This window comes from Panthera onca, chromosome A1 (assembly GCF_046562875.1).
Source record: "Panthera onca isolate mPanOnc1 chromosome A1, mPanOnc1 haplotype 2, whole genome shotgun sequence".
In the NCBI taxonomy this organism is placed as follows: Eukaryota; Metazoa; Chordata; class Mammalia; order Carnivora; family Felidae; genus Panthera; species Panthera onca.
The window spans coordinates 229,738,086-229,761,656 of NC_138339.1; the positions used below are offsets into that span (position 1 = coordinate 229,738,086).

The 23,571-nt window shown below is 38.9% G+C and overlaps 1 protein-coding gene across 3 annotated transcripts in view; it reads right to left on the reverse strand.

Moving 5' to 3' along the window:
- The window catches only part of RXFP2 (relaxin family peptide receptor 2), a 62,561-nt gene that overhangs the window by 34,610 nt on the left and 4,380 nt on the right, over positions 1 to 23,571 (reverse strand). For 2 of the 3 annotated variants that reach the window (XM_060637424.2, XM_060637421.2), the window contains exons 2-5: positions 9,547 to 9,693; positions 6,749 to 6,826; positions 3,828 to 3,933; positions 2,913 to 2,984 (exon numbers count right to left, since the gene is read on the reverse strand). In XM_060637424.2, coding sequence (XP_060493407.2) covers positions 2,913 to 2,984; positions 3,828 to 3,933; positions 6,749 to 6,826; positions 9,547 to 9,693 — 403 coding nt within the window. The remainder of the gene's footprint in view (positions 1 to 2,912; positions 2,985 to 3,827; positions 3,934 to 6,748; positions 6,827 to 9,546; positions 9,694 to 23,571) is intronic. The other variant, XM_060637422.2, reaches the window with a different exon arrangement.

The following is a 23,571-nucleotide window of genomic DNA, read 5'->3' on the forward strand; positions in this document are numbered from 1 at the left end:
TTTGAACAAATAATCCCTCTTCTCTAGAATAAGTATCCTCATTCCTGAAAGAACCTTGTAATGCCCACCCCCACTTCGCAGATTATGGGGCTCAAAGTCCGAGTGAGAATTCCAAATGTTGGGATTCTTTGTGAACTTTAAAAGGTGATATATAAATATAAGGAACTGTGCTGTACTCTGCCTAGGATAAACACTTAGTGAGTGTTTCCTGATGAGGGTCCCCTAATCTTTTTTTCTGAGCCTCTGGGAGAATCAGCTTACCTCGTTGATTCAAATAGCATCAAATAGCACCTTGCATCAGGAGAGCTTCAGCTGGGTGATGATGTGGCATCTAAGTTTTCTCAAAGTAGAAGTAAACATTTACTTGGAGAACTTTCCAGCTGACCTGGCAATTAAGGTCAATCCCTATTTTATTTCACTAGGAGAAATTGGGGCCTGGATTATCAAAATTAGTGATTCCATATCCTTCCCCTACGTGGGCTAGCCGATACTATCAGAGATAAGTATGGACATAAATCAGTGGTCTACAAAAGGACTTGGTAGGAGAAGTTGAAATGTACCCCTCCTTTGCTTGATCCTCTGGTGATCTCTCTGCCTTCCCAGAAGTCAGTTTGTCCCAAATTAGAGGGCACATGTAGAAAAGGGAGTTCTGCGTGGGGCAGGACAGTATGTGTTGGTAGAACATTCAGTCTGATGCTAGAACAACATCCATCTCTGGTTCCTGGCTATTGTAAAATAAACACTGCACTGAGCATCAGAATATATGGGCTTTCACTCTGGCTCTTCTGCTTACTAGTCATAGATCTTAGTTAAATCATTTAACCATTGCAGACTTTAGTTACCTTGTGAACAATAAGAGCACTTAATTAGAAATTCATAAAACTTCTATGACTCTAGATAACAGAACTGAAACAGGTACTCTACAACATGAATCTTTTTCCTTCCTTTCTGTTAGTGCCATTTTCCCCCCCTCCGTTGAGCATTATTCAGGCCGTGCAAGAACTGTATTGACTCACAGGATGAACATGTGGTGATTCCAAGAATTTCCAGTAAGAGTAACAGCAGTATAGTTAGGGTTTCCTCTCTAGATTCATCTGGAAACCCAGAGTCACTGCATAGCTACTCCCCTGCGGCAATGTGAACATGACAACACACCCCACAATGGAGCAGAAGGTCGTGACTGCGGATGGCATTGACAGAGGCTGTGATCAAACCCAGGCATGATTATCTCTGTTCACATAAGATTCTACCTCACTAATCGACTTCCTTCAGCGACTTCTTTTCTTGTGCGAGAAAATCTGTACCTAAGTTCATGCACAGCATTGAATTTTGATGGCATTTTATGCCAAATCTGTTTGTCCGGTATCAGCAGAGGATCAGATTATTTTTATTCTTTTTAACATATTTTACATTTCTAGATATTAACATACTTCGCATTTCTAGAAACTTTCTATGCTGACTGTGAAGGATAAAACGGTATAATTGTGCTGCTAAGGAGCCTTACAACATTACCTTGTTAATTTTTAAATCTGGTCTAATGACCATCTTGGCAATTGTAGAAACTTGATCTCTTCGTTATCCCAGAATGACTGGGCTCGGAGGGGCTGCCATAGAGTAACAACTGACAAGAGGTTGAATATTCTCAATGTCTTTATTTAAATGGGAGGTATCCAATTCCACCAAAAGGAACATTCTAATACCCTATCCGAGGTAACTGTCCAAATACTTTGATATGAGTAATTTGGAAAGTTAATGCAGTCATCATAAGGTTGTTTGGTGAGCAGGGAATCAAAATAAAGGGAATTTCTATCAAAAGATAGTTCATGCAAGTAATGAGACTCGTCTAGGGATTACATCGCCCAGATCCTGGTTTTCTTTCTTGGAAGGTGCTGGAAGCATCTTGATACTTTGTTTCTCTCTGACTACCATTTCTTTACTGTGGACTGTGCCCTATTTATTAACATTTTCTTTCCTCAGATATGCTACTATCGCTGATTTCACTAAGATTGCAGCTTTTGTTTCTATTATCCCGGGAGACAGTCTGTATCCTACCATTATGTGTTTTAAATGATCTGATCTTTCTTGGGGCACCTGGGTGGCTTGGTCGGTGGAGCGTCCGACTTCGGCTCAGGTCATGATCTCACAGTTCGTGGGTTCAAACCCCACATCAGGCTCTGTGCTGATGGCTTAGAGCCTGGAGTCTGCTTCAAATTCTATGTCTCCCTCTCTCTCTGCTCCTCCCCCGCTCATGCTCTGTCTCTCTCTCCTTCAAAAGTAAATAAAAACATTGAAAAAAATTTAAAAAAAAGATCTGATCTTTCTTATCTGTACTAACATTCCCCTTTAACATTTATTTATTTTTGAGACAGAGAGAGACACAGCATGAACGGGGGAGGGGCAGAGAGAGAGGGAGACACAGAATCGGAAGCAGGCTCCAGGCTCTGAACCATCAGCCCAGAGCCCGACGCGGGGCTCCAACTCACGGACCGCGAGATCCTTACCTGAGCTGAAGTCGGATGCTTAACCTACTGAGCCACCCAGGCGCCCCTAACATTCCCCTTTAAAGTTAAGAAGTATATCTAGTGCCTCTGAATCTACCGTGTCATTTTCCAAATGATCTTGGAAAACAGCATGGAATGGAACTATGTGTTTTCTTATTGAGATGCCTGATCTCAACTTCAATTTAATTCTCTAAAAATAATTTAAATAAAATTAATTCAGCTACTTTCAATTATGAAATGGAAAGATAATATACTAGTTTTCAAAGCTTTATTTCCTAATCTTAATTACATTTGAAAAATAAGTTTAATGATAAAGATTATTAAGTTTATGTTCCATTTTACTTAAAGATAAAAGGCATCTTAAAACATCACAAGGATTTCTTCATAAAAACACTATGAATAGCTACTTACATCTGTTTAAGTGCTGCGTATTTGATGAAAACTTTATCTGGAAGACTGTGAATTTTGTTTTCTTTAAGAGACCTAAAATAACAGGTAAAGCAGACTTCATTATGGGTTTTATGACCAAGAAAACTTTTCCCTAGAAAGTGCATGACTGAAAACAGGATATTTATGGATACTCCTTGCTACTTCCCGCACATTTGAAAATGACCCTAGTAACTGAAAACTTTCTCGTGTGAGAAAGAGAAGTGCATAAGGCAAAATTAAAGCAGTTTGCAAGTATCTGACAAGTTTGGCCATTTAGTATCATAGATTAGAATGTCTATGAAGATTTAACATCTTTACTCTCTGGGTAATTTAATAAAATACAACAAACAAACAAACAAAAGAAAACCAAAAATTCCTAACCAACTCACACATGCTCAAATCATAATATGACTGCAAATTCTGGAGGCTCTCAAAACATTTTTACAAAGTACAGGCAAACTTACAGTGACGACATAGCCAGCTTCATGGATTTTTTATATCTTTGTTATATCTTTGCAGTCTTGGACAATTGCCACCATTTACAATGAGGTAGAATAAGCTAGTGCTCTCCTTTTTTATTTTCATTTTTAGTTGTATGGTACTCGCATTTTAGTAAAAACAATGAATCGGAAAGTAACTGAAAATCAGCACTGCAGACCAGAGACATTTGTGAGCTCCACGATAACCAGGCTAATCTAACACACAGCATTTAAAAACTTGCCTTCCCTGGAGAAGAAACATGTGGGATTCTCTGATTTCTGGTAGTTTTAAGGGGAACTTCTATGATTTTGCTAATATATAAGTAACACAAAACACAACAAGGGGAGTTTAGATTGGACTACATGGTTTTCATATGGTTTCAGGGGCAAATATCATCAAGACATGAATTCTACTCACAGTAATGTCGCATTGCTGGAAATCACTGGCACAGACTTTAAGCCCATATTTACACATTCCAATTCGGTTCCTTTGCAGTCACAGGGTTGTGGATACTGGTTTAGAGCTAGGGGGCAAAAGAGTAGTATTTCACTGGGAAAAAAAATACTTTTCTTTAATTATGACCTCATCTCTAATAACTGACAGTGTTCTCTCTTCATTGAATGTATAACATTTACCTCTTTAGTAGCCTAATTTGGGTCCATACTAAAAGCAAAGAATTGTCTCCTAGTCCATCATAGACTAATGTGGCATTTCATTTCGGTTCTAGCTTCCAGTGGTCATTTCAGAGGCACTTAATAAGTGATTAGAAAGAAACCACAGAAAGATTTAAGTAGCACAAAAGTGTGTAGTGAAGCAAGATTAAGTTCTCCTCAACGAAAAACATTAATACAACAGAGTAAATCTGCAATGGGTATAATTGAGTCGATTTAATTTAATTGAATGGCACAAAGAGGTTGCTCAGTAAATCCTTGTTGGTTAAAATTCAATTCAATTTTTTCCCCCTTCAAACTTCTCCTAGGGCTGTGAGAAGAGACAGATGCAGTAGCCTCCACTGTGCCTTATTGAAATAAGCCAAGTTGGATACAGTCTTATTTGGGTTCTTTGTTTTTCGTTACTATAAAGTTATAGTGGAAGACAAAAATGGTAGAGAAGCTATAAAGCTGAGAAAACCAAAGATCCATCTATCTGAGACATTCAGATAAAAAAAAATTCAGGATTTACTGTGAAGAAACTTACATAATTATTAAGATAATGGCATATAAAGGGGTGAGAAATCTATGGAGAAAACAGGCCAACTTGTCCCATGAGACAATCACTCTGTGTGTGTGTGTGTGTGTGTGTGTGTGTGTATGAGAGTAAGGGGTGTGATATTTATGGAGCACTTGATTTTGCCTCTGATCCTGTGGGTATTTGTTTTGATGGAGCTAAGAAAAAGGATTCTTTTCCAATTTTTGTATTATTATTTAGTTAGATCTTTACACATCCTTTCTAATTGCTCTGTTTCTTTTAAATTCCCTTAACCAAACTTTCTAAAATCAATTTTACGGAATTTTAGTAAATTCAGCAAACTTTTATTGAGTACCTGCTTAATTCAAAAGATGCATAAAGTTTTGGAAGTATCTAGTGTATAAAATTTTTGCAAATATTCTATGTTGTTTATAAAGTTTTTTTATAGAGTTTTTGAAAATATTCTATGTTATAGGTTTATGCTAATTAGCTCAACTCCTTAAAGCTCAGAATGTTCACTTCAACGTTTATTGACAGCAAAAATGGTGTTTGCGTTATTAGATTGAAAGCCTGGGGATGGAAACTCATATTTACCAATAAAAGAATTCCATGTAGTCCAAGCTGGGCCTACTGCCTAAACCAGCGACGTGAGCATAGCTCCCTCACCTGCACATCAGTCATACCCACAGGCTCTGGATTCTTCTTCAGAAATGCTTCTGCATCTCTGTCTCTCTCACTCTTCCCACTGGCATTTTCTGGGATCAGATTCTTAGTATTACTCTGGAGTATTGCAGGAAACATAATGATCAGTATCTCACTGTTCTTTGTTCTCAACCTTGGGAAGGTTGACACTTGGGTTGGCTCATTCTCTGTTGTGGGGGGGGGCTGTCCTGTGCATTGTAGGATGCTAAACAGCATCCTTGTCCTCTGCATACTAGATGCCAGGAGCCATCCCCCAGTTGTGACAACCCAAATGTCTTTTGACATTGACAAGTGTTCTCTGGGGACAAAAGTTGTCCGGGGTTGGGAACCACTGTTCTGATCCATTCTCTATGATTCTGATGGAAGAATCATTCTTACAAACCCTTCCTTTCATGTGCTTCTTCCTCCTCATTAAAAGAAAATAAGCCCACAGTGTCAGTAGTTGCCGACCATGTACAGCAGTGATCTCCACAATGGGATGTGTACAAGATGACCCATTATGACTCAGGAAGAAAATATGAGAACTTACAGTTGTGTTTATTTTTAATCTTTTTAAGTTCTAATTTTTATATATGATGTACCTGTGCACAATAAAGTATGTAATAAGTGGCAATTATAAACTGATATTATAAAGTGCATAATATAAGGTTAATATAGTGTTTAATATATATGTATATTACTATTTGTATATACATACTAATATATGTATATAATTGTATATGTACCTGCATAATTATGTCTAGGTATACATTATACACATGTATGTAATATAGGTGTATATAAAGACATGATTCTATCTACAGGGTAGAGGCCAAAGTCCAAAGTGTGCACCCAGAATCCTCTATGGGCTGGTGCCATCCTTCTAGGTCCATGTCAGTGTCATTGTCTCTGTGGATCTTTTTCCACAGAGACAACCATCATTTCTTCCAGTGGGCTTCCACATTCCTTTGTGCAAACATCATCCTTCTAGTTTATTGTATATATTGTATATTGTATATACAATATACTTCACTATATTGTATCATCTCTGTCTCCATGAGGTTTTGCCTTTCCTGCTACAATGTGAAGTATTTGTGACTTGGACCACATCTTACTTATCCTTGTACTCTCAGTCCTTTACATAGGGGCTGAGAAGTAGTTGGTGTTCAATATCTCTACTGAAGAAAGTAGTTAAAGGGAAAAATATCTTTATTATTTATCATAATTATTTAATATCTATATATTCTCACAATCGTAGGCTACTACATAAAATGAGCATGAATGGAATATGTTGTTTCTTTCCATGTCTTCAATCCCATGGCAGACAACGGAGCAGTTGACCACTGAAAGACATTGACCTGAAACTGAAATTCTAAAGGGAATTGACCACACTACCCATATAAATCCATGCACCACAAATCATGTTGCTCGCAAAGCTGAGACTGAGTCTTCGAATCAATACCACTTACAGCACTCCTGTGTTAATGCCACATAATTAGCATTTCCATGGACTGTGCCAAATATGGTCGCCCATCCACTAGTGTCTCCTGTGAAATGGTGATGAATATGTGTCAGTTATTCTATAAATCAAATATAAAATTACAAAACAAAAGTATAAAAATTTGATAATGAAATCAATTAAAAATTTGTTTCAGTAGTTGAATGGTAACATCAATGGTAAGGGACAAAAAGCTAGGCAAACATCTGGAGCCTTTCCCTTTTGGAAAATTACAAATATTTCAAATGTATGCTTCATAAAATATATCATGGAAATAGAGGATTATTTTACCTACCTATATCCATCTTGAAAAATACTACTTGTTTCTAGTGCTGACAGTTGAAATGTTTGATCTTAATTTTAAGGTCCTCGGAAGAAAATACAATCTGAATTGTTTTGGCATATGCATATTGCTGCATATGTATATGTAGATACATGCTTGATAGATGTAATGACTAATAATAAAAGATGTGTCACCTGACCTTTTTAATAAAGCAAAAACAAAGTTCCTTTTCATCAAGGATACCTAGTCCTATTGAGTGGAAAAATATTTTCTCAATTTGTCAGAAATTGCCAAGTTTCTGCTTATTTGCCAAGTTTCCTTCTCCTTTTCTGCAAGAAAATTATCTTCTTTTTAAAAAGGAAACCTGATTTTGAAGTATCATCACTTTAGCACATGCCATTAAAATGGTAAGATACGTATTATAACGTAGTACACTGAAGCTCATACAAATGGAAAAGTAAATTTAAATAGTTGCCCACAGTTCCCTTCTGATGCCTACAACCTATAACTGATTTCTATTTCTTATTAATACCCACAATGGTTTTTTAAATGATTCTATTTGATGCCTTTACATGAATTATTTAACTTGTGTTCAGAACATCCTCACGAGGTAGATAAATATGCCAGGTCTCTGATTCCCAAGCAGTGAAGAGGGAACACTGAGGATTTGGTTGACTTGCCCATTGGCATCCAGACAGCTGCCCCCGTCACTGAGAAGTGATTGGGCACCTACTATGTACCCCACTCTTATAGGCTCTGATGACAACAAAAGAAATAAGGCACAAATAAGAACTCTTCTCAAGAAGTTCATGTCTATAATGAGAAGAACAGTGAAAAGACGAGGCAGCCCTTAGTACAACCGTATAGGTACAGCCAGGATGCTATGGTAACAGGGAGAAAAAGTGCTTATTCTAGACTGCTGGTAGAGCTTCAGGGTGGGGAGTGAGGCCAGGGAAGCCAAGCTTCTGAGGTGAGAAGGGTCCCTGAACTCATCCTAAATGGTAAGTATGAATGATCCACCGGAGGTGAGGGCGTAAGTTTCCATGAGAGGGGAGCATACGTGAATCCTCAAGGGCAGGAAAGCAGATTCTAGAGACAGATGCCTGGCATTCCTGGACTTTGTGGTCTCCCTTGGATTGCTAGTTAGGTGCTATCAAAGAATGGCTGTTCTGTGCGATAGGAAACTCACAAGGTTCTTTCAGATTCAAGAGATCTGGGTTCTAGTTGTCTACTCTCTCACTAACTAGACATGTCAATTTGGCATCAGTTTATTCAAGTAAAAACAAACAGGTTATATTAGACAATATACACGGTCCCTGCATACAGACCTCAAACAGCCTGTAAGACTTTTGGTGATCTGGTATCTGCTTACCTCCTCACCCTCTGTATCTTTGTTCACTCTGCTCAAACCACACTGGCCTTTTGGCCTCACAAACACATTGTCTTACTTCGTTGAGCCTCAGGGTCTTTTCCAGTTGCTGTTTCCTTTGCCTGCAACTCGGTTCGTCCACAATTTTTCTTGGTTTAGTTTTCAGTTCAAACATTATAATCTCAGGGAGGTTTTCTCTGGTTGCCTTTTTAAAATAGGCTTCACTTCAGGTCACTTTCTACCCCATCATCTTTTTTTTTTTTTTTCAATATTTTTTTTTTTTTAAATTTTTTTTTTCAACGTTTTTTATTTATTTTTGGGACAGAGAGAGACAGAGCATGAACGGGGGAGGGGCAGAGAGAGAGGGAGACACAGAATCGGAAACAGGCTCCAGGCTCCGAGCCATCAGCCCAGAGCCTGACGCGGGGCTCGAACTCACGGACCGCAAGATCGTGACCTGGCTGAAGTCGGACACTTAACCGACTGCGCCACCCAGGCGCCCCTTTTTTTTTTTCAATATTTTATGGCACTTATCATGCTCTAAAATATTTAACGTTTGAATAAATATTAATATTTGAATGCATTTAATATTTAACTTCGTTCCGTACAGGGTTATTGTCCTCCTTGTTCACAAGGTCCACGTGAACTCCATGAGGGCAAGACCTTGTCTCTCTTGAGCCTGCTGTGTCTGGGTGAGTGAGACAGCACCTGGCACATAGTGGGTACTCACTGTAGGTTTAACTCAGTGAATTAATTCTCTAGGCAGGAACCATTCACGCTTTATGGGTATTCGTGTAACTGCACCAAATTACCAAGCCAAAAAAAGAGGTAGTCTATAGGAAGACACTTAAAATTAGAATATGAGCATCAAGTAGCTTTCAAAATATGATTTCAGTTTTTATCACACTTGTATTTCTGATTTAAGCAACCTCTACCTGTAAAAAATTCTGGTCATCATCGCAAACAAATCGGGGAACAATTATTTGTGTTACAGTAGGATTCCCTATAGAATATCAAATCATCTCTTCCCTTTCGTGACAGTTATTATTTGGTCCACGCACAGTTTGGGGGCATTCACAAGGGGAGGTGGATGTCTGGAGCTGAGCGGAGGACTCACCACAGCTATCCTCGTCAGCCTGGTTCCCGCAGTCGTCCACACCATCACAGTGAAAAGCACGGGGTAAGCACTTGGTAAGATTTCCACAGGGAAAGTATCCTTTTGGGCACAGAGAAGTGATTGTACTGCCCTTGGTCAGTGCAAAATCTATGTGAAAGAGGGGAAAGTAGTCTCAGGTAATAGAATGAAAGTGTTAATATGGCCAAATTCTTTTCATGGCATTCCCTTTAATTTTCAAAAGGACCCTTTGAATTGAGTTTGTCTAATTCTATCCATAGTGTACAATATCTTTGAATAGTATTCTTAATTATAACATTCTAAACAATCATTGTCATATCGAACATCAGCTATACCAAGAATCAAGGTTCATTTTTTAACTAATTTCAGGAAGGCAATAGTAAGAAAAACCAAAGCAATCATCCTACTTTTGTATGGAATCAAAGAGTTGTCCGCTCTTGGAAACAGAAATGTAAAGCCACGAGCTAACAGAATTAAACAGATGAATTTATTTACTTATTAATCCTTTCTGAGAAGGATTTGAAGTGACATAATATATATATGCAAAAGGACAGTTTTAAGTGTGAATTAGAAATTGGGAACCACATTTGAATTAGGAGGGATAAATAGTAAGTAATAATATCTAACCCTCATTGAGCTTACTGTGTCCCAGGCCATTTGCACAAGTGGTTTATCTCAGGTATTCATTCAACCAATGTATGTATGGGTGATATTTTCCTTTATGTTTCAGAGATAAGGAAGTTAAATGCAGACATCCATCTGGAAAGTCACAGAAGGTTTGTTCTCTATCCCTCTGCTATATTAAAATACATCATACCTCCAACCCAAGGAAAGTCCTGGCCATGATGCCAAACATCAGTGGCAACATGGTTAGGAGCACCTTTCCAACACCGCTCACTCCCTTCAATTAGTGATAATGAACTGTGGTCATGCCTGAATGTATAGTCGCCCTCAGTCAATTTCTGTGAAGTTTTGACTGGCACTCCTTTAAAACAATACATGACTTCAACAATTGTACTAGAGTATTTATGAAGAACATCTCTTGTTTTCTGGAAAGTACTCTTTCAAAATTGACAGATGTCTCTTACATCTAAATTTCTAGAACGTTTTTGATCATTTTACCCACAGAGTAATTTTGTCAAAGTTAGTTATATTCCTTTCTTCATTTTCTCATTCAACGTAGCCACTATTCAGCTGTTGTCTTCTCTTATGTTTCCTTCTCTTATGTTTTGCATCTGTCCTCACAGAGGATTTATGCCCCCCTTGAAATTCAGGTTCCCGATTCAACTGGTATCTTCATAACACAGTAGTTAACAGTGGTCCTCTGGGGTCAGGGGATGATTCAAATACATGTATAGGGGAGGGAGGATATGAACAATAAGACATTTTTTATAGGTAGGAAATTCATGGAAAAATAGTTTAACACCTTCGAAAACACATTATATTTTGTATTGTCTGTATTCACTTTGTCTAATTTTCCCTTCCCTTTAATAAATACAACACTACTAAAAAAAAAAAAAAAAAAAAGGTTAAGAGCCTGGCCCTGTCTTGGAGACGACTGGACCTGCCAACACACACTTGACCCCAGAAGCTGCTGCTGTTTCGTCTGCTACACCTTCTGTAGATGGGGAGGGCGGCCTTTGGATGCTTTTCTATCCGTTGGATGTTTGCTCTTAGCAAAGCAAAAAATATTTTTCTTTGCTATTGTTGCAGTGGTAGATGAATGATTTACTATTAGCAACTTGGCGTAAGACCAGTGAAGGAAGGCTGGCGATTTTAGGAAAACTCTGCTGCATGGCTCTGGGAGTTGGCTTGTTAAGCCTATTCACACAGGGAGAGGCATACTGAGTCATAGATTTTTAAATCTCTTCTTTCTTGTAAAGATTTCTGTGGAGGGCAGGTTTATAAAAAACTAGTTGTCCCCCTGTGTTTGGAATATGAATGAGTGAGAGTTAGTATATCCTAGTGTAGCAGCCTTGAAATTTTTTATGATAGTAACTCACAGACATATATCTTGTATCACAATTCAGCATACAAACAGGCACACACTGAAAACAAAATTTCTTGAATTATAACTTGCCTTTTACTATGTGGGATGTACTCTGATCATTGCTATTCTATCTTATTCCCTCGGAACGGGATCACAATCCACTAAATTGATCTCACGATCCACTAACGGCATATGACCCATTCATTATTCATAAGTATTCACTAGTGATGAAGTACTCTGGATGCCATCAGACCTGCCTGGGTTGACATTCTTTCTGCCACTCACTAGATTTCAAGAAAGCTACTTAGTCTACAAATTTAGTTTTCTCACATTTAAAATAAAGTTCATGTAATATGGATGTGTCTCAGGAGCTTCACAAGCTAATGTTATGAAATACCGGGGAGTTCCTGGCCCACGTTAAGCCCTCAGTTAATGTTGGTGTGCAGGTAATTTCAACACAAGGTAAGAAAATAGGACTTTAAGAAGGAAACTCGAATGTAGAATGAAAGCTTGCTGTGCCTTAGCAGTGCAGAATTTTTTTTTTTTTTTATTTTTTTTTTCAACGTTTTTTATTTATTTTTGGGACAGAGAGAGACAGAGCATGAACGGGGGAGGGGCAGAGAGAGAGGGAGACACAGAATCGGAAACAGGCTCCAGGCTCCGAGCCATCAGCCCATAGCCTGACGCGGGGCTCGAACTCACGGACCGCGAGATCGTGACCTGGCTGAAGTCGGACGCTTAACCGACTGCGCCACCCAGGCGCCCCAGCAGTGCAGAATTTTTTATGTGACTTCTAAGAAAGGAATAACAGAGACTATAATAAAAATTCCCCTACCTATTCATGTTTTTCTATTTGAAACACCATATGACATTTAGGGTTTCTATTTTAAGCAGCCTCAAATCGCTTTGAAAGCTAAGGGGGGGGGGGATGTTGTAAATGATAAATAAGCAATGAAAACGTCCTCACCACTAATAATAATATTTTATTAATGATTTAGAAGAGGTGATTAAACATTTGGTTAAAGACAATTTTGAAATAGAAAGCTGAGCCTGCATAAGATATTTTGAAGGCAATACATTGTGTTCCTTTGTGAAGTTTACCATGAAGATAACCTTGAGTTCCTTGAGGGCTGGACCCAACTAAATGCCCATCTCAGAGAAGCAGATTCAAAGCAAGACAAGTAATCAATTGTCACAGACAAGACAGACCAAGATTATTTCCTTGCATCTGGAAGAAAAATGGAATACATCTAGCAAGTTAGAATGAGGGAAGGGGAATGGAAAGACTGACCATGTGTAAAGAGAACTTATCAGTTGCATTTCTCATAATTCCCCAGTTTGCATTCAAGAATGGCAGCTTCCTGAAGATATCCTCGGGGTATAAATTTTATGTGGAAGGAAAAGAAATAAATGAAATCTACCCCCTACCCCTTGCCCTCGGTATCCTAAATCCCTGTTATCCAAGTGCGTGGCACTTACTTAATGCTCAAATTTTTTTAATGAAGAAATGAATTAATAGGTCATTTGGGAATAAAAAGAATTGTAAGAAGAGCCCTTTCAAGATTTAAACTTCTCAAAATTGCAAGCTTATGTTTTTATTTTAATAACAAAAATAGCGTTCAATCTTCCAAGCACTCCATCTATTACTTTTTCTGTCATATATAATTTAAAAAATAATTAAGAATCCCCGCTATATTTGGCACATACTGAAAAAGAATCAATAGCCGTCTGGAGAAAGTGTATCCTGCCGTCTAGTCTTCCTGCCATCTGTGGAAGTGGAAAGAGATCGTTTTTATTGAAACTTAGGGATTACTAAAATGGAGGATGCCTACATAAAAGCTATGTTGATAGCTTCTGCAGCAATTTCTGTGGGACTCCTGCCAAACACACAGCTGAGGGGAGGTTCGAACATGTGAGAGAAAATTGCTCAGTGAGTGCTTCTTCTTCTCTCTTCTGGTCAATATTCTGGACATGTCTGTGCAAAGAGCTTTTTAAATGACTCCTTGATAGCCTTTCGAAGCCAACTGGACTGCTGTCCAAGGACATTTTTTTGCTGCCTGCCAACACCATCATTGTGTTATTGGGAAACAACAGGTGAAAATGCTTTTGTAGGTCCTCAGTTTAAGAACCCATGGAGGTGTGCAAGCCCCTCTTTGCTTTTTCTGATTTTTTGCCAATAGTACTCCTGCATGAAGCTAAAGAAAGCCCTTATCCCCTCAGCCTAGTGTTCTGGCTGAGATTCTCTCCACACTAATGCCAGAGATGACAGCTCTACAATCCCCGGGGGGGTTGGGGGGGACACAGAGGATCCTGGCCAATGGGACCATTTCCCCGAATGCACCACTCCTAGTGGATCTCAGTTCAGATGCAGATGAAGCCTCTGCCATTGACTAAAGAGCCAACTAGTCTTTAGTGTAAAGAGCGGCACCAGAAGAAACATTTATTTAATGTGCAAAAAATGTTAACTGATTGCCTGCTATATGCTAGGGCAACAGGTTAGACAATGCCCACTGCTACCTGGAGCTCGGGTGCCAGGATGTCTAAGAGGAGCAGCAGCTACATTTACAAGGCAGAGCAAAGGTGAATCCAGCTCATTCACTGAATCCACCTTTTAGAAGCTCTCCTATTTCTAGGAAGAGTATGAGCATCACTAACAGCTCACCTTTGTGGGATGGATGATTTATTGTTTGTTTGCAAGTAACTAGTAAAGTCTTTCTAAAAAACTTTTATGTTAAGGTGAGCGGAGAGGAATTGGCCTCTTGTGTGGTGTTTTTTAAACTTAGAAATCTTATGCTGTTGTGCTTCTGTTTGGTCTCCCCCTGCCCCAACAGTATTGTGTGGGCATATCAATCAGTATGTATAGGATTCAGATCCAATTTCATTCATACATTTACCCACCTCCTTGTCATTTCAAAGATTGCTGCCTCAGCTGAATTTCTCTAGGGCCCTATTCTCTCTCATGTTCTTCTGGGACAAACCGACCATCTAAGGCCCTCAGGCCTGAGATGAATGTCCCTCAGGATCCCTCTCACAAATTTTCTGCAGAAACTATCACCCTATCTCCCTCTTCAGATGATTGTCCAATGTTTGAATAAACAGATTTGAGGAAACAATGCCAAACTAGCTGGAACAAGTATAGACTCAATACATGTTGATTTAAATTAGAAAACAAGAACTTCAAATTGTCAATATCATCATCAACAGGAATGGATTTCAGCCCCACGTTTCCCTTTGCTGGGTCCATTTAGGTGGATCAAAAACTGAATGCTGTGGCCCTTCATGGGTTATAAGGGATATAAGGGCACAAGGAACACTTCTACCCCCAAAACAACTGTGCTACCCACCAATAAACTGCCTAAATTTCACCTTTAGAGAGGAATTCCTTTAGGTTAAAATATTGTCTTTTACTATTTAAACAGCCACCTTGTTCTGTATGAGTTTGAGAGGCTATCTTCTTCCTAAAGAAAGCTGCCTAGGCACAGTGAACTCACAGAATGACCACTGTGGTGGGTAAAGGGAAGAGGAACATGGAAAAGGTGCTTGTGAAGGTGACACCTGTTGGGAACTTGGCATAGGAAACGTAGAGAGGAGAGAAAACGCTCCATTTTCCCTTCTCCCCTCTCTCTTCTAATTCATCCCCAATTTGCTGACTACTCTGTGTCAAGGGACTTTCACCGGCTGTTCTTCCTCTTGGTGGCAATTCTCCCAAATTCTAGTTCCATCAACTTATAGATTTACCTACAGACAAGACTGCTGCATGTGTGTAGCTGGGATGCGTTTCACACGACCATGGGACACCATTCAGCAGACTGTTGGTGTTGAGCCACATAAAAACCACACCATCCTAGACTGAGGCCCTGGGTGCTTTTTCATGATGCACAAAGGATAAAGGTCTCTTTTCCTGCCCATAGTGAAACTGTCCATGTGTGTTCTATATTCCATTTAATCTCATCTTCTCAGAATCTCTCTCCGTTAATTATTATCTCTGTATCCTATATTTTAATATACTGTCTCTCCACTGGTTTTTATTTTATTTTTTTAACAATATTTCGAATGTTCATTTGTCCATTTGTTTTATTTTGGAGAGAGAGTGTGTATAAGCAGGGGGGAAAGGCAGAAGGTGCTATAGAGAGAGAAAATCTTAAGCAGGTTCCATGCTCAGCACAGAGCCTGATGTGGGGCTCGCTCTCATGACCTGGGGTTCATGACCTGAGCCAAAATCAAGAGTCCAATGCTTAATCAACTGAGTCACCCAGATGCCCCTCCACTGGTTTTTAAATTGATGTTAATTTTATTCAGTCATCTCTCATGTTCAAAACAAACAAAGAAACAAACCAATCAAGCAAGCAAGCAACCAACAAACCCATCAACCCAAATCCTATATCTACAGTGGAACTGAAATCCACTTCTCTCTTCAAAATTAAATTCCCAAGAAAAATCAAATAAGGCAATGTCTCCACTTCCTCACCAGCCTTCCTTCAATCCACAGCATTCGGTTTTGGCCTTGCTGCTCTGCTGAAAGTCTCCCATAAGCACCATTAATGTCTTCTTTGTTACTAAATGCAGTAGGTATTTTATAGTCTTCATCTTACTTAATTTTTTTGTAGCATTTGACACAGCTTAACCACAGCCACCAAGTTGAAACCATTTTTCCCATGGCTTTGTGATGTCTCACTGCCCTGGTTTACTTCCTCTTCCATATTCTCTAAAGGTCCTCCCCCACCCCCCTCTCAATGCACTGGCTCCTTTTTGTTTTTTGTCAACACCCTAAAGATTACTGATAAACATTTGGTCAGAGATTCCTTAGACCATCAAATCAATTAAAGAATGTAGACGGACCTCCAACAAGTTACTGATATTTTAGTTTGTCAAATAAGAAAAAATTTAAAAACCCTAAATTACTATGTATTATAATAATGATTTATTAGAAAAATACTATTTTACCATTAAAAATTACAGAAAACATATCCACAGGAAAAAAGAAAGTCGTTTAAAAGGAATATATTTAGCTTTATGAAAAATACTTATTTATGCTCCTGGACTGGTGAAACTTTCATTCCTGACGGCAGTGGCCCGGAACACAGTGTCTGGAACTGTGTGTGAGAAAATCAAATCTGGCAATGTTACCGGAATTCTTTAGAGAGCTTAGCCCTCTGGTCTATAACTCACAAATATTTTCTCCTGGTCTGCCATTCGTCATTAACTTCGCTTATGACAGGGACTCCAGAGATGGAGCTATCAGGTTCTGACTTTAAAATAACTATGCAAACTAAAAATAGAAGGTAACTTGCTTGATTTAATAAAGGATATCTATAAAAGCCAACAGTATAGAATATGCTTGATGGTGGATTTTTGAAGGCTTTCCCTTTGAGATTGGGAACAGGATAGCAATGTCCACTATACTACATCTATTCAACATTGTACTGGGAGACTTAGCAAATGTAGTGAGACAAGGCAAGTAAATCAATGGTTTAAATATTGAAGGAGAAGAAATAAAACTGTCATCATTTATGAATAATATGAATGTGAACAGAAAAATCCAAGATAATTAATTATTAGGACTAGTAAATCTAGCAAGCTTTCTGAAAATCAAAGTCATTTCTGTATGTCAGCAACAAATAATTAGACAATAAAATTTAAAAAAATGCCTTTTACTATAGCATCAACAGTGTCACATATTTGGGAATAAATTTAACAACAATCTGCAAGACATTTATGCAAAGTATATAAAATTACTGAGTGACATTAAAAACTTAAATAAATGGAGACAATATTTTAAAGATGTTAATTCTTTCGCCCAATTGATCTACAGTTTCAAAGCAATTACGATAGAAATCCAAGAATGTGCATGTACAGTGTGTAGAAATGAATAAGTTGTTTCTAAGATGAGTAATATATTTCTAGAAGGACAAGAAGAGTCAGGTCAGTTTGGAAGAAGGAGAACAAGGCAAGAGAACTTATTTGTAAACTAAGACCTATTATGATGGTACAATAATTTGGGCAGAGAGTGAATATTGGGGCAAAGGGTGAACAATAGACCAGCCAAATGGAATAGAAACTTCAGAAAAAGACAGACAGATGTGAACATTAATTTACGAACAAGTAGCACTACAGAGCAGTGGTTGGGGATGGGTACTTCTGGGTGAATTATATTTAAATACCCAAGGTAAAACGATAGAGTTTCTGGATGATAATATAGAAAAAAGTCTTTATGACTTTGGGGTAGAGATTTTAAGGAGAATACAAAAAATAGAGAAAAAAACATTAATCATATAGGAAAGAGCTAAATTAGGTTATATTAAAATTAATAAGTTCTATTGAAAAAAAAAAGAAAAAAGAAACCATTAAGAAAGTGTAAAGGCAAACTACAGAGTAGAAGATGTCTCAGAAACAACAGAAGTTGGCAAAGATGTGGAGACAAGGGAACACTTTTGCACTGCTGGTGGGAACGCAAACTGGTGCAGCCACCCTATGACCCAGCAATTACACTACTAGGTATTTATCCAAAGGATACAAAAATGCTGATTCAAAGAGGCACATGCACGCCAATGTTTATAGCAGCACCATCAACGATAGTCAAATTATGGAAAGAGCCCAAATGTCCATGGATAAAGAAGGATGTGGTGTATATACACACATACAATGGAATGTTACTCAGCAATCAAATAGAATGAAATCTTGCCATTGGAAACAACGTATTATTCTAAGGGAAATAAGTCATCAGAGAAAGACAAATTTCATATGATTTCACTCCTATGTGGAATTTAAGAAGCAAAACAAATGAACATAGGGAAAGGGAAGGAAAAATAAGATAAAAACAGGGAGACAGACAAACCATAAGAGACTTTTAAATGTAGAGAGCAAACTGAGGGGTTGCTGGCAGGGTGTTGGGTGGGTATGGGCTAAATGGGTGATGGAGATTAAGGAGTACACTTGCTGGGGTGAGCACTGAGTGTTATATATAAGTGATTAATCACTAAATTCCACTCCTGAAACAATTACTGCACTATATGTTAACTAGCTTGGATTTAAATAAACCTTAAAAGACATTTTTTAATTAAAAAAAAAGAAAGTTTAAAGGCAAGCTCCAGAGTAGAAGATGTTTCAGAAAGTTTATAATTAGAATATGTGTGTGAGTGTGTGCATGTGTGCGTGAGTGTGTGTGTGTGTGTGTGTGTGTGTGTGTGGAGGGGAGCGGGGGGAGAGAGGTCCTACAAAATAATGAGGACAATAGGAACAATAAATAGAAAATGAACAAGAGACTGAACAGACACATAACAAAAGCAGATACACCAATGGCCAAAAACACATTTGAAAAGATATTCAATCTAATTAGTTAGCAGGGAAATGCAAATTAAAACTACAAGAAATATTACTACAGGTTACCAGTATGGCTATAATTAAAAAAAAAAAAAAACTACTGGGGCACCTGGGTGGCTCAGTTGGATAAGCATGGGACTCTTGTTTTTGGCTCGGTTCATGATCTTGAGGTTGTAAGATCAAGCCCCGTATGGGGCTCTGCACTACACATGGAGCCTGCTTGGGATTCTCTCCTTCTCTCTCTCTCTCTGACCCTCCCTCCTCCAAATAAATAAATAAACCTAAAAAAACACAACACCATCATAAACTATGTGGTGAGGATGTGAGGCTGTGCAAAGTCTCACATACTAGTAGGGTGTTCCTTGGAGCGACTGCTTTGGGAAGCCCTTTGGCATTGTCTGGTAAAGTCGAAGCCTTAAAAACCTGACCAGTCTGCAGTTTGACTTGTAGGCTTGTGCCCACGGAAATGCACGCACATGTGCACCAAGAGACTCAGACAAGAATATTCACGGAAGCATTCTTCGTAACAGCCCCAAACTGGAAACCACCCAAACATCCTTGAAACATAAGATAGATAAAAAGTGTGGCGTATTTATCGGCGGCATACAATACAGTGCTGCAAATGAGCAAACTAAATCATTCAACGCGGTTTCAGATCAAGCACAGGCAGAGGACGCTTCTCCTTTACTTTTTAGAATTGCTGCGTACTCTGTCAGGAACATGGCGCCCGGCAGCCCTGACTTCTGAGGTAATAAGACACTGAGGCCTCTTCCTTCAGCCTGTGCTGTTCTCTGCCTCTGAAATGCCATTTCTCTCCTGGTTCACTTCCTCACTCTTCACACCCGTTACAAAAGTCATTTCCGTGAGAACTTTCAGGATCCCCTCCAAAGTTGTTCCGAAGTATGAACTTTCCCAAAGCATCTTACGCGTATCCCTATTGTAGTATTTATGAGATTTTATGATTATAAAATATAACACATATTTTTATATCTATATCATATATAGATATATATTATATATCTCTAATAAAGTGTATATATATATATATGTATATATATATATACACTTTATTATAGATATCTTCCTTTATCCCGTAGTATATCGTGCCCCTCTTATGGAGAGGAACTTACTTTACCAGTTTTGAGTCTCTCACTGCCTAACAAAGTTTTCAGTTTTTAGCACATACTATATGCCTCAAAATTGCTATGCAAACTGAATTATCATTTTCAGGGGCGGCCATGTTGTTTCCATAACTGGACTACATATCCCTAAATTCCTGTATGTGGGGTGGGGGGCACATAGCTACTTCACGTCAGAAGTGTAGGCCAAACTTGAGTGTACATGTACATATGCCACCCATGTGGGTTAGGCGCATGTAGAAGCTTTATGTTCATTTCTCTTTTCTCATTTATCTAATATCAATACTTCAGGGGGTTTTTCATGTTGGCATTTTTGCTTAAAGTTACCTACCATGGAAGAGGAGACATGGTCCGGTGTCTCCTAATTTCCAGGTAGATTCTGTGTATGTTGGGGTAAGGTGGTCCACTTTGGCTTATTACAGTATATGCTCTACGTCTGGGAATCAGGTTATAGTACAAGTAATTTCCTCATGCTTTGTTCTTTACAAAACTCTTGCAATTCACTCAGACAATGGACAAAAATCACGCTGCATTTGCAAAACCCTGTGCTCTTAGTGAAGGCAACTTACTTTTCCAAGCAGATAATTTTAGCATTAGAGTAAGAGCGGCATTTGTAAGTGGGGAATGGGAAACAGCCATAAAGGAATGGTTTCTGAATGAGGAAACAGAGTTTTTCACTAACACTCAGCCTGGATTATCCTTTTCTTAACTATAAGTAAGTTTACCTAAAGACTCGCTCATCTCACTCCCACACAGAAGTTAAGACTTTTGAGGGAATATCTTTGCAGTGGCCCTCAAGAATGGAAGTGAATCCATATCTTTTGAATTTCTTATATTTCATGAATTTACATGAAAGAAAATTAAGAGTACAAATATCTACAATAATAGATATACTATTTTTAGCCTATCTGGTTGAGAAAGAAAATCTCAGGCAAACGTGTGACTAAGAGACAGAAGGCCGCCTCGGTGGCTCAGTCAGTTGAGCGTGCATCTTCAGCTCAGGTCATGATCTTACAGTTCAGGAGTTCGAGCCCCACATCAGGCTCGCTGCTGTCAGTGTGGAACCCGCTTCAGATCTTCTGTCTCCCTTTCTCTGCCCCGCCCCTGCTTGTGCGCGCTCTCTCTTTCAAAAATAAATAAACATTTTAAAAAAAAAACCCCGGAGAGGTGGGTGAAACGAGGGGAGGAAGGGAGTGAGGAGAGGTCCCTAAAATAGCACTCTTGTCCTCCTACAGGCAAATGACTAGCCCAGTGTCCACTGGCTGGACGTGGATAATGAAACGTGGACGTGGGTATCCACGTGGTCGTGGATAATGAAAGCCAGGTGACGAATGAAAAAGAGGATCTTACTCTAAATCAGAAGAGATGTCTCCCTAGCCACTTGTATCATAGGTTTAGGATTTCTTTCAAAAAAAAAAAAAAAAAAAAAAGGAGTGGTAACATTGACTACTTTACAGCTATACTTGCATATTAATTATACTTTCTTGAATCATACTATCCATTAAGAGGCTCTGTATTGATAGACAACATATGTTCAGCTATTCCCTTGCCAAATATTTAATTGGTTCTTATCCTCAAAATGAAAAAAAAATTCACGTTGAATTAATATGTAAAATAATGCAGGTAAGCCCAATGAACATCCTGATATGAACAAAAAATTAGCAAGGAATGAGCATATCTTATAGGAAACAAGCCTACTTATATTTTGATGTGCTAATGTAATATCAGTGTTTCCAGAGATGCGATCCATAGGGCAGGTTTATCAGAACACCTGGGTTGCTTCTATACTGCGCAGAGCCCTGTGGCCCAGCCTAGGTCTGTTGAATCTACTGGGGGTGGCATCCTAGAATCTATTTCTTTAACGTCATCACAAATGGTTCTTCGAAACCAACAATCACACCAATACGGCTGAGGCTAAGGGGTTATTTGGTATGTTGAGGGCCAAAGGCCAGTGAGGATAAGGCAGTGACTTGAACACAGTTCCGCTGATCCTAAATCTAGCATCCTTGCCACACTCTGCTGCCTCCCCTCCCCGAATCCCTTACACCTGTATGGCACTTCCCTTCGCGACTCCAAATCTCCGGTGTGTGGCCACTAGGGTCCGATGTCTGATAAAGCGAAATCTAAAGAATGAAACTACCTTCTTTTCTGAGCTTCTGCATCAAGGTGATCCGTTGTGAGCAAGTTCCGAATACGCTCCCCACAACACACTCTTTTCCATAGACACAAAAAAGATGGGTATCGTGTTTCTTCATGAAAACGTCAAGCTCATAGCAGAGAGAACTCTCCACAGTACGTGAAGAGAGAAAAAGTCACTGGAGTGAGAGGAGCTAGCCCCCCAAGGTGGGCAGGGAGCTGGGACTGGTTGAGCACGAGGATTGGGCACCAAGCCCATCTGTGAAAGCCCAGCCAGCAGCTGTGTGAACCTGCAGACGCGTGTGCTGGGACTGAGCCCCAGGCGATGAATGTAAATGGCTCCGTCTGACCCCCCAAGGTTGTGGACTGGATATCACCCTGCCCATGTCAGCAGTGGAAGCGGCAGCGGTGCCTTGCAAACCAGACATGAGATTTGGAACTGGGTCACCCACGAGGTAAAAATCGCTGAAACCTGAACATAAACTCCAGCTCAGACCTGAACACTTCCATGGGCTACATTGCAGCAATTCTGAGATCCCTCAAAGGCAGAGGTGTGCAGGGGAAAAAATCCCTCTGACTTTATGAAAGGGTGCAGGGCTCCAAAAAAAAGGGAGAATTCATACCTGGGGAATTAGATGATAGTGCTTTAAAAAGCGGTTTAAATCTGTATTTATTTTCCAAAGAAATAATGGGAAGAATAATTTCGTGAAGTAAGAAGGGAAGTTTATAAAACCAGAACAGACAGATTTAAATACAGTTGGAATTATTGGAATGGAAAATATAGTCACCGACATTTTAAAAATATCTGAACGAATTGAATAAAAAATGAACCAGAACCACAGAAAGGGAGAATTCGTTAAAATAATCTCTCTCTTTCTCTCTCATCGAACACTTATTTTGGTAATACAGAACTTCCCTGAGCAAAGAAAATAGTCATATACCACTGGTGAGAAAAATGTTGGACAGACAGCTGGTAATCTGAATAGGGTGATGGCTAGTATAGATCTATAACGCCTTAACAGAAACCGTTTGGAGAAATGTATTCCAGAATTTATCATTCGTTTTGGTTTAGAAAGTTAAATGATACTTAGGCTATAAATGACATAACATTCTCTGCTGGGTCTAGGGCAAAATCACATGAGCGAACACATTAATATCTATGTATATATCACAGCGTATGACATTTTGCAGTAAATTTATAAGTGAAGACCTTAAATAGTTTCTGGTAAATTCTAACCACATTTTTTTTGGCAAAAGAGTTCAAACTCTCAGTTTTTGGAGCTCTCTGCATTTCAGAATTGTGGAGAAATCACCATGGACCTCCAAAACGAGTGCAAGGTGGGGTTGAAGTTATAACAAGATATAGTACATGTTTGCTTGTGTTTGAACACATGTTCTAGCAATCTGAGCAACAGAAATGAT